The sequence below is a fragment of the Olea europaea genome, chromosome 1, assembly GCF_002742605.1.
Source record: "Olea europaea var. sylvestris chromosome 1, O_europaea_v1, whole genome shotgun sequence".
In the NCBI taxonomy this organism is placed as follows: domain Eukaryota; kingdom Viridiplantae; phylum Streptophyta; class Magnoliopsida; order Lamiales; family Oleaceae; genus Olea; species Olea europaea.
Window position 1 is genome coordinate 34,366,653 of NC_036237.1, and position 11,329 is coordinate 34,377,981.

The 11,329-nt window shown below is 34.8% G+C and overlaps 2 protein-coding genes across 2 annotated transcripts; one reads left to right on the forward strand and one right to left on the reverse strand.

Annotated features, from left to right (window-relative positions):
• The first annotated feature begins 3,615 nt into the window (after positions 1-3,615).
• On the forward strand, positions 3,616-9,548 carry LOC111402373 (Golgi SNAP receptor complex member 1-2-like). The gene is made up of 6 exons (XM_023030617.1): positions 3,616-3,916; positions 5,535-5,731; positions 7,682-7,771; positions 7,850-7,921; positions 9,110-9,239; positions 9,320-9,548. Exons 1-6 carry the CDS (start codon positions 3,778-3,780, stop codon positions 9,415-9,417), a joined length of 726 nt encoding a protein of 241 aa, XP_022886385.1. The 5' UTR covers positions 3,616-3,777; the 3' UTR covers positions 9,418-9,548.
• A 311-nt stretch (positions 9,549-9,859) lies between these two features.
• On the reverse strand, positions 9,860-11,278 carry LOC111407776 (protein GRAVITROPIC IN THE LIGHT 1-like). Its single transcript, XM_023037443.1, has one exon. The coding sequence runs from the start codon at positions 11,276-11,278 to the stop codon at positions 9,860-9,862; it is 1,419 nt and encodes a 472-aa protein (XP_022893211.1).
• Between the last annotated feature and the right edge of the window lie 51 nt (positions 11,279-11,329).

Sequence of the window (11,329 nt, forward strand, 5' to 3'; positions counted from 1 at the left end):
CAAACAGGATATGATGTAAAAATTAATTACCAAATAGATAATATATGAATTTATATTTTAAAATTGATTACCAAACATGTATTGGGAAAAAGAATCTCCATACATAGAAGTTAACAAAATGAGCTAAGTCACTTATTGGTTAAATCTTTTACCAACATGCAAAAGATACTAAACATACATGTGAATTTCACATACCTAGAAATTAAAGATAGAACAAATTTGTAATATATTCAAAAGACAAAATTAATACTGAATAATATGTGGAAAAAATTATCATGTATGAATAAAAAAAAGTAAATTAATATGTGTTCAGATTACAAATACAAACGTGAACTAGAATTAATATGCATGCCGATGAAAAGTAGAGAAGAATAAGCAATCTCGTTATGATGCATATGTATATTGAAATAGTTCACATGTTAACAAATTAATTTTGGTACACATGATAAATATTCATACCTATAAGAATTATTACATTCACTAAATTTTGAAAAATTAAGTTATTGTGCTGATAACGTGTTATAAAAGTGAAGAAAATAGAAGAGAACAGAGAGAAGTCAAAAGACTTTTGTGTATTTTATTATGAACCAAAGCCCTGTATTTATAGGGCAAAATCAAGGATACAACAGTAATTATATCTAGGGCTGCAGGGGTGTAACTGTCATTCACCTCTAAATCCTAATAAACTTTCCTTTTACAACAAAATTCAAAATTTAGGACAAAAATTTGCACCTAGAACTAAAGAATTGCAAAACCACATATACAAATTTCATCCCTAAAATACATTTTTGAATCTTAATGGTTTAACATGGAGTCGACTTTGATACTACTTGTTGAAACTTTAAATTTTAGACTTTATAAAATTAGAAACTTTAAAACTTGAAAATCTTAATTCCTTTATTGCCAAGATCATTTATGTCAAACCATTAAGAGAATTATGAAATGTGGAACATACATTAATTCTTTGAGAACGATTCTTTATTACTAAATTTTGATTCCGAATCTTGAAATTTGAACTACAATATTTTCATCTTCGGTTTTTTCACTTTTGATCTTGAATTTTGTCTCTTTTGATTATTTAATTTTTGTTATTAGTTTTGCTTGATCCATAATCTTTATTATTGAATTCTTGATTCTTGATTGTGTGTATTGGATCTTCCTCTTTAGTATACTTTCTCTTGTATTGCGTTGATAGGATGACACAAAAAATAAGAAGTTGAATATAAATTAAGGACCATTTCATCCATTATAAAATCAGTTCTAAAGGAATCTGATCTTTATATATATATGTATGTATGTATGTATGTATGTCGCTCCATACTTTATTTAGATACCATACTTTATTTAGATACCCTAAGTCCAACAATATAATTCTTTATTAGATCACTTTAATTTTGGACTTTACTTTAAAATAATGTTACACACAATTAATTACATATGCAGGCTCGCATGACAAATTAAAAATTTTTCAACACAAGATGGTCTGATTGGTAAGACTAAGAATATCACTCTATTTTTGCGGGTATTTGTGGAATTCAAATGGAAATATTATTGTCGTCATTGTTAGAATAGAATAGAAGACATTTAAAGTGGTAAAAGAATTTTCCTCCAAGTCCATTAGATTATATGTTTGCGTCAGGGCACAAAATGTAGTAGAGAGAGCAACAACAGAACAAAGCCATGCTTAATTGGAAGTCCAGCAAAAAGAGTTACAATTCAATTTGAAGCTCAGTTTGGTGCTATTTTTATCATTTAAGATGGAAAATTGAAAAGGGCATTCATCATCTACGACTCTTCTACGAGTTAGTCATTAGCCTTTAATTTTTTTGAAATTTAAGTTTTTAACATTTCAAGTTTGTAGCATTATGGTCTTTAATCGATTTTTGTCTATTTATCTTTTAGAAAATGTTAAATTTTTATTCAAAGATGATTATAATTTTATTTTTAATTAGAATAAAAATAATATATTAAAAAAAAGATAAAGTAAACTAAAAAATAAGAGGACAACGTGAAAAAGGGCCTAAAAAATAAGCGATTGAAAGAGTGGCCAAGACCATAAGGGGGCGAAGTGGTCAAATCAAACAAGTTGGACTGAGGGTGGTTTCTTAGGAGATTACGGAAGCGGGCTAGAATAAAATTGGCAGAGAGTGTGAAAGAAAAGGCGAATTTATCTTATTTTCTTTTTTATTTTAAAATTTATTTTTATTTGTGAATTATGTTACGTCTTGTCACACATGGCTCCACGTGACCAATCCACTGTAGTCCTTGGCCCATCTAAGTCTAGACACATGGTTCATTTGTCAAGGCCCCTAGGCCTTGGGGCCTATGGAATGCAACCAGAATTAATACCTCAACGGGAGCTCAGTACCTTAAAGTCTGAAGGACGTTGTTGAGATGGTTTATTCCAAGGCCCATGAATCGAGGCTATGACTTGCGAAGGACTTTCACTATCACTACTTTTGAGAGATCTCTTCCTTCATAAGTATCTTCTTCGAATGATTGATGAGTCGTTTATCATAAAATTTAAGTGTCAAGTCTTGTTAAATAAAGTGGAGATTTTGTTACTTAATATATGTAAAGTGGGCTAACAAGTCAAAAGTGATGCCTAGAATTAGACGCCTAGATCAAAAAGATGAGGCCACGTGTACTCCCATCTGAGGACCACAATTTATTTTGTACTATTACAAATACTCCCCTATGATTCCATTGCAAGGATGATGCATTTTTACATACCGAACTCAATACTAGAGCAAATACAAAACAATTTGTCCAATTTTATTATTTTACAAATATAACTAAGTTTACATAGTTTTCATCAACTACGATTGATAATTATTGTACAATCGTTCTACAAGTGTATCGCTAGATTTTGACCGTTGTCGTCCTGCTCTTTTGAGTTGCTCCCACGCCCTTTTGGAGACTGTTCTAGAACGTTGGCGTGTCTTAGCGTGTAGGACTTGGCTTACATGTGCGCGAGTGGATTCAATATCTGTTGTCCGCGTGGCCCTAACCAGAAATGAGGTCAACAAATTTCATCCCTTAACTTGAGCTCTACCTACTTTGCATGTACTTCTTAATTACGAAGTAAAATGTAAGGAATATAACCCTTTAACACTTGAACTCGGCTCATGTTCAAATCCTAAATTTAATTCGGCTTTTCCCTTTGGCTCGTGACCCTCATGAGTTGAGTCAAGTCAACCACAAGCTAACTCATTTATTTTATATAAAAATTTGATATAATAAGCACAAAATAAGCAATTTTTAAGAGAAATTAATAAAGTAAGTTAAAAAAATGAGAAAAAATGAGCTTGTCCACGGGCCCAACGAATTGGTTCATGAAAAAAAAAAAAAAAGAGCTCAACTCGATTCATAACTCGTTTCAAGATGAGCCACAACTTTCCATGGGTCTAGCTCAGGAAACTAAAACTTAGGGACCTATTTGCATGAGTAAAAATTACAGTACTTATTTTCAATTTTCTCGAGTGCAAGTTTAGGTGATGCTACTTGTAATTATATGCGGGTTCGCTCCATATAAGGATTAAGTATACAGAAAGTGTATTAAGTTAGACTAATCCTTTAAATAAACAAGTGATAAAACTGACTTCCTCACCCCCTCATAAAATCACAGCATTGGCACAAATCGGATCCAGTAACCGGACCCACAAGGCAAACCATAAATGCCAATCGTATCACCTGTCGGATCGGTCACAAACCACAAACCAGAAAAAGAGGAGTATAGGATATCAACTCAAAATCGCAACATTTGGTCGGGCCCGAATGTCAGGGGATCCGAACATGGAAATGTTACAGGAGTCGGGTTGGGAGGAGCTCCGGAAAGAGGCCCGAAAGATCGAAGGCGATCTCGATGTTAAGCTCTCATCTTATGCAAAGCTCGGCGCTCGCTTCACCCAAGGAGGTACTTCATATATTGTTATTTTCTGATTTTTTTAATTTGAATTTTAATTTTTGTAATGGCTAGTCATAGATTGTTAATTGAAATATTTAGATTAAAATGATACAAACTTTGATTTTGCTTTTCGCCTGTTTAAGTACTTTTTTCACCCCTACGGTGTGAAAAGAATTGTGCGACAAATGACGGGGAAGTGGAGCATTGAATAGACAGTTGTAAATTTCTCTCTTGATGAAATGGGATTTGCGGCATTAAGGCCGGTAATCCAAATTTAACGGTGTTGAGATGAGAAGATGATAAGCTTGAACATGTTTCATTAGCTAATATAAAAAAAATCCCAACTACAATTTTGTTGCTCTGAAATATCGTAATTTTAGAAATATTGTAACATGAGAAACTATGCATTTTTCTATCTGTCTGAGATGCTGTGTGTTTGGGTGTTAAATGAATTTATAGACTATAGTGACTGGATTTTTTTGCATACTGTTTGTGATGAATAATGTTGTGCCAGAAACTTGATGACGTGACAGATTTTTATTTTTTATGTTTTCTTTCTCAAGAAAGTTGAGGATTCTTCCATATCATGAAGCTTATGCTGGTGATTCTTTGGAAAAACTTGGTGAAATTGACTATACATTAGTCGTACTTCTGTTATTGTGTTGGTTTGAGATAATGACTGCCCCTTCAAAAATTAAGTCCCTTGGAGAAATTCATTATAAGCTTCTAATGAGGTTAACATGTGTGAAAATCAGCATCACTATGCCACATTTAGCAGCAATAGAAGCTAACCAGTTACAGTTTACTAATGCCTCAAATGTTTCTACCCAAAAGTGAATTGAGATTGAAAAACAAGAAGCTCTTTTCATAGAAAATCTGACGAATTTCTAGCGCTTGACTGCCTGGTCAGGGAAGATGTAGTACAGCTAAAATATTAGACTAGGATCCTCTTTTAAGTTATTTTATCTATATTTTTTGTGTTCTTGTTCAAGTAAGGATGCGGTATTCCCATGAATACACAGCATATAGATTAATTGATTTTTCAAGCAATGACAAAACCAGACCGTGCCAACTGATTTGTCAATGCATGGGTGCTTTTCAAAACATTGGTTTCAAGTTAATTATTATTACTATTCCAAGTAAACATTTTATACAATGTCCTTTTGGTTCACAAATATGCCGTTATGTCATCTGTATAATTGTATGGAGTTATTGTACTCATTATTTGAAGCTCTAAGCTTGCTTTTCTAAGGATAGACTGGGAAGGTATTCTTATTATGTTGATACAAGGCTTATGGTTGAATTTAATCAGTTATATCTTTCTCAACCATTCATTAGGCTTGAAAACTGAGTTTGATGATCTTTTTTTCTCGTGGCAACATTTTCATCATGGCAAGACCATAAATTAACCCTAGTTTGTAAAATATAGCAAATTCAGACTTCCTAACAAATTTGCGCTATACCTTAACTTTTTGAATTCCTATCAAGGAGCATCCATGCGGCAGTAAATTCTCGGTAAAAAGTTGCCTCGTTTTCCATTAATTAAGAGATCCTCGGTTCATATAGGTTTTGAGCTTTTCTTTTACCTATGAAGCTTGTCTTTCTAAATGATTAACCTGTTGTTTAGGTAACGTGGACGCTGTTTCACCAATGCTTGGGTCCGGCAGATCATGGAAATCGATGGAAATGGAGATTCAATCCTTGCTTGAGAAGCTACTGGATATAAATGACTCTATGAGTCGATGTGCTGCATCTGCTGCACCTACTACTTCGGTTTCTCAAAAGCTTGCAAGGCACCGGGACATTTTGCATGAGTTTACCCAGGTCACTTACTCTCATTTGTTGTATTTTAGCTAGTTAATTTCTGATTGTAATGTGTTCACCAGGGAATAGTGATAGGGATAAAAACGTAAGAAATAAATAAATTTCAATTGACCGAGCAGCTTCTTAAACGAACTTGATTCGGATTTCAAATTATGCCACGTCTCTCTTTTGTCATGTTAAACTTCGTCGATAAGTGATTATCTGATTTCTGAAATTGATATGCAAGAGAAGTATTCATCTATTGGATCTGATTGAGGGTTGAATGATATTTTCACAGATTTTTAACTCATGAAAAAGAACTTTTGAAAAATAATAGCAGCATAGAGCACTATATCGTAGACGTCCACACATACTTGTAATAAGAAAACTTCTGGTGGTTCCTTCCTCAGTGGCGGATCCAGGGGGCGGCCAGCGATCCAGGGGGCGGCCAGCTTTGGATCCGCCAAAATAATTTTTTTTGGGTTAACAATAGATTAAATTTTTACCTTATATTTTTGGCAATTGATTTTATTTTCAAACATCCTCTATAGCTTACTTGGTGAGAGTTGGCCTTAGCATACTTCAAGTCTACGTTCGAATCCTTGTCAGTGGATTTGTTATGTATTATTTTTATTCTATAATTTTTACAAAAATTCAATAAGGGAAGGATAGGGATTCGTTAACCCACGAGCTCGGCTCGGCTCGGCTCGTAGCTCGGCCCACGAGCTCGTGTACTGTCTTATAACAGAATTATATATATTTAGCTTGAAAAAAATAATTGTTATATTTATACTTTAGGCCTTGTTCCCCCTTTTTTAAAACTACATTTTTTTCTTCTTTTGATCTATACATTCTTCAATAAAATAATATTACATGTAAATTCAAAATTTTTCTTTATTTTTAGTTACATGTTCTCCATCAAATCACCATTCCAAAATGCATTTTTTGTAAAAAAATGGATATCAAAAGGACTTCTAATATTTTATTGTGGCCAACGGTAGATGATCAATGGCCGCCCGTGCTGACTCAAACTCCTGGATTCGCCCGTCCATCCTTCTTTGGTTACTCAACTGTCCTGAATGTTGGAAAAATAATTAGTTGCAGTAGTGATCAGAACAATATAATGCAGAAATATAAAACTTATCGATCGAGTCTCGTGACAGCACGATGTCCTAAAGTGAAATTGCCCGTCAATAATTGCTGTGACCTCCGTGGACAATCACTCCCAGGATACAACGATCGTAAACCACTTATGCAGCAATCACGAATGGTTTTTCTAGAACTCTCAATTGTACTCCAGAATAGGTATAAAAACCCGAATATAAGAAGTTCACAATATGAAAAGAGTGATTGATTCTATTTTCTTTTTGTGTGTCTTTTCCCAAAGCAAGACATGGGTTTATATAGGCAAGATGGTAGTAACAGTCTTCACCATGTTAATGCAGAATTTTAATGACTGAGTAGTGGGTGTTTTAATGGCAGTTAGTGGGTTGTTACAAAACCAACAGTCATAAAATACTGGCTAGTTTTACCAATTAAATAACCAAAAAAAAAAAATATTTATTTTAGTCAAGGAAGCCCAAGAGCCCAAGGCCCCAAGGCCCAAATCAAGACATTTTAATATTTGCGTGGGGAGTGATTCGAACCCCTGACGTCCCACACAAATGTCACATTTCCCACCACTTTGGCACTTTATCTAATTTGATTATTTCTTTCACATTTTATATTTATACCATAAATATATAACACTGAATTCCCCTAAAAAATGAATTGCTGCCTTAGAAAATATAAACTAGAATTGTAGATTTTCGAACTGACTCAACAGGCACTGTGAAGCTTTTCTGCACATTCTTTGTTCACGTTATTCTGTGATTTATGACAAACCTTCATGCACCTCTTGTTGTATTGGTTTATTATGACATCCGTTTTCTATTTTCATTATGCTGGAATTGACTTCAGACACTTCCATAGGAATATAAACGCATAAAAGGAAACACCAACTCAATGATGGAACACGCAGAACTACTAAGTTCTGTGAGAGATGATATCAGCGAGTACAAGGTAGAATTATAGTTTACAAGAGATTGTGGTGAATTTTGTTGCTAATGTCTTGTAAAGTTATATTTTGCATCTATGCAGGCATCTGGAAGTATGTCCCCAAAAGTGCATTTGCTGCGTGAGAGAGCCGCCATAAATGGAAGCATATCTCATGTAAGACTTCAACTCTTTAATAAATGTCTCATTATTACATTTTCAAAAGAATATTTGTTATAATATAATGCAGCAACAATTGAACATCGTGGGCAATCGCACTAAAATAATCTTGCCGTTTCTATGAATTTCTGCTATTTATGCAATTGAAACTTTAAACATGTATGTTGAGTGTCCATTGGCTAAACAAGTTAAGATGTTTTAAAATTCAAACAAACATTCAAATCCTAAGTTGGGAAGTTCATGGTATCTTGGTGAAAACTTTACTAAAATAATTTTGTTCATCAGGACCCTGGATCTGTGATTAATGCAAGTTCTGAGTGAAATTTACCTCCAATGACATGTAAAATTATGTTCAATCAATTGCACTTACTTTGCATGGTGCAATAGTGCATTATTACATTGAAGTGAGTATTAACTAAGTGATGATGTTTCTTATGATTTTGTATATTTACACAACAAACTCCGATGTTAAAATTTCCTCCCCTGAAGAAAGTTTATTATTGAATTAATAACTTGTGATATTTAGATTGTTGAAGTTTTCTGCTTCATTACATATGGATGGTTGTTAGAATTGTGTAAAGAGATGAGCCAGTATTACCACTTCCTGTGTGCGACTTTTTGGGAATAACTCAACTTCCTGGATGATATTTATCTTTGTTGTCTGTTGACAGCCTTTCTTTGGAGGATTGTTGTATATAAAGCCCATTTTTGGATTATGTATTGCATTTAAGGCAAAAAGATTTTACATGTGAGAAAGAGGAGGAATTCAAATACCCTTTTGCATGCAAATGGGAATTTATGCATGTACGTTAATCTTGTATGTTTCCATTGGTTCCCCGTGTTCTTGTCTGGCTGAGTAAAAGCCACAAACAAAGCCATAATTCTATCCCCTTTTTAGTTTTTTAGTGTTTCCATTGGATAATACTCGACAATGTTAAAAAAGAAAGAGAGAGAGAGAGAAAATCTAAAATTTTGTTTTTTTTGTCATGTCTAGTCATGTTTTGTCCTGTCCAGCATACAAATATGCACTGATACCTACAGAGTAATTGTCATCACGGATTTTCGTCCCTTGAATACTGCCTTTTGTGGATCTTTTATTGTTGTGGCTGGTGTTCTTTTGTTTATATAAATAGCTTACAAGTCGGTTTTTTATGCCTCTAATCCCTTTACCTAACTTCTATACAGATTGATGACGTGATTAGTCAAGCTCAAGCAACTAGGGCTGCACTGGGTTCTCAAAGATCCTTGTTTGGGGATGTTCAAGGAAAAGTGAAACTACTTGGTGAAAAATTTCCCGTCATTCGCGGTTTAATAGGTAAATTTCTGAAGATTTATCTACTTCTAGATTTCTTCGTTAAAATGATTTCCCATGTATTTCTTTCCCGATCCTCACAGGTTCAATCAGTAGAAAACGATCAAGAGATACTCTCATCCTGTCCGCAATTATTGCTGCTTGTACTCTTTTTCTTATTGTCTACTGGCTTTCAAAGTAAGCAGAGGGACATCAAATTTGTTGCTATAATTAATGGAGAAAGAAGCAGCTTTGTAAGTCTTCGTAAGGAATTTTGCGGGTATAATTTGTTGAAACGAAATAATTTTCATTACAATAACCTTTCTAGCTCTTCACATGTTTTTTGTTTTACATTTGCACTCTCTTTATCATCGCTTTTCTAAGTAAAGGTCATAATGAACACATGCTTTGTACGCAATATTACATGTGACTGTTAAACAAGAAATTATACACACCCAACAGAACTTATGGCTAAATATTTGCAAGAGAGCAAAAGAGCAAGCGTACCAAATGGCAATGCCCAGCAACCAACAACATTGTTGCTCGATGTCTTCGAGTCCTCCTATCGAACAAATTGACCCCGAAAACGAGCTCTCACGGTAACCTCATACGCATAGAGAAAGCAGGAAGACATATTGATCTCACTACTCTGTACACTTTAAGCCAGTGAGATAAACCTGTGACTGAATCACAGTCCTTCCAACTTTAAACCCCGGCACGACTGTGAACCCAACCTGAGGCCTCATCTTTCCCCCAAAACTACGTTTTCCCAAAACATCTTCCATGTACACCATCGAAAAATCTTTACCTCTCTCGACCTGAAATATCTCTACCACGGGATCAAACGAATAGGCCAATGTATGAAGCAACCATATAGAGCCCGCCATTCTAACAAATAACTCGTAAACTACGCTCAATGATTTCCATGAATCCAACACCTTTTCCTTCCTATCTAAGTTATCAAACAACGAGGATTCCATAGTCGGATGAATCAATTCCTCATATTTCTTCTCACAAAACCGCGAAAACTCACATTTTGGATTCTTACTCAAGATTTCCATCGGATTACTCGAAACGTGTTCGATTAATTCTCTCAAATAACCATTGTGAATTGTACTATTTCCAACATGTATTGAACCATTTCCATTACACGTTACTTGACTATCACCTAATCCAAAATCATTCTTATCGAAATTCTTAAACATTCCCAAGCAAACATATGACAAAAATGCGTACCGGAAATGTCCCTTTTTCGCATAATCAATGTCTGAATAAACGGAATTGGCAGCTTTCTCCAAATCCCATCCTGCTTTTCTCATCAAATCAATCAACAACTTTGTAAAACATCGCAAAGATTTAACCGAATCATTCAACATAGCCTCAAAAACTCGAATTGTTAATAAAACATCAGTACCAGAATCCTTTTTTTCCTTTTTCGACTCCAATTGTTTTGATAAATTCAAGTTAAACCCCTGAATTTTGTCGAATTTTTTCCTCAAAACCAAGACATCATCATCTTTAGCATCAATCTCTGATTGCAATGAATTTACCATGGTCTCCAGAACCCTGAGCTTGCTCTGATTCTCCTGCACTTGAAATTCCAAAAATGACACAGCAGGAAACTCAAAATCTCCGGGCAAACCCGAGCTCGTTTTCTTAGAATTCTTATAGATATTCTTCATTTCAGACAATTTCTGGAGAATTGAGACGAGCGATTTATCAGCTTGTTGAAGGGCGTTTTGGTCAATTTGGGGAACATGGGCCGTTTGGAACTGCAAATACGAGGCTTCGAAAGAAGAGACGGTGGCGAAGATTGAATGAACTACGGTTCGGGTCAGGTGGGAAGAATCCGGGTCCGGGTCATAATCCCTATCAGGCTTGATGACGACCACTTTCTGGTCGGGGATGAACTCCTCCGCAGAGTCTAACAAAGAGATAACATCAGCGTCAGCGGCGGAGACGGAATCTTGATTTTCATCCTCAGCGAAGAGCTCGTAGGTCTTAGCCTTGACAGCAAGGGCGAATTTCTGAAACATCTCGGAGATTTGCGGTGAGGGTTCCATCTCCTGGAACCTATAGAGACAATTATTATATGTATGCAAATTCTTAGTGGG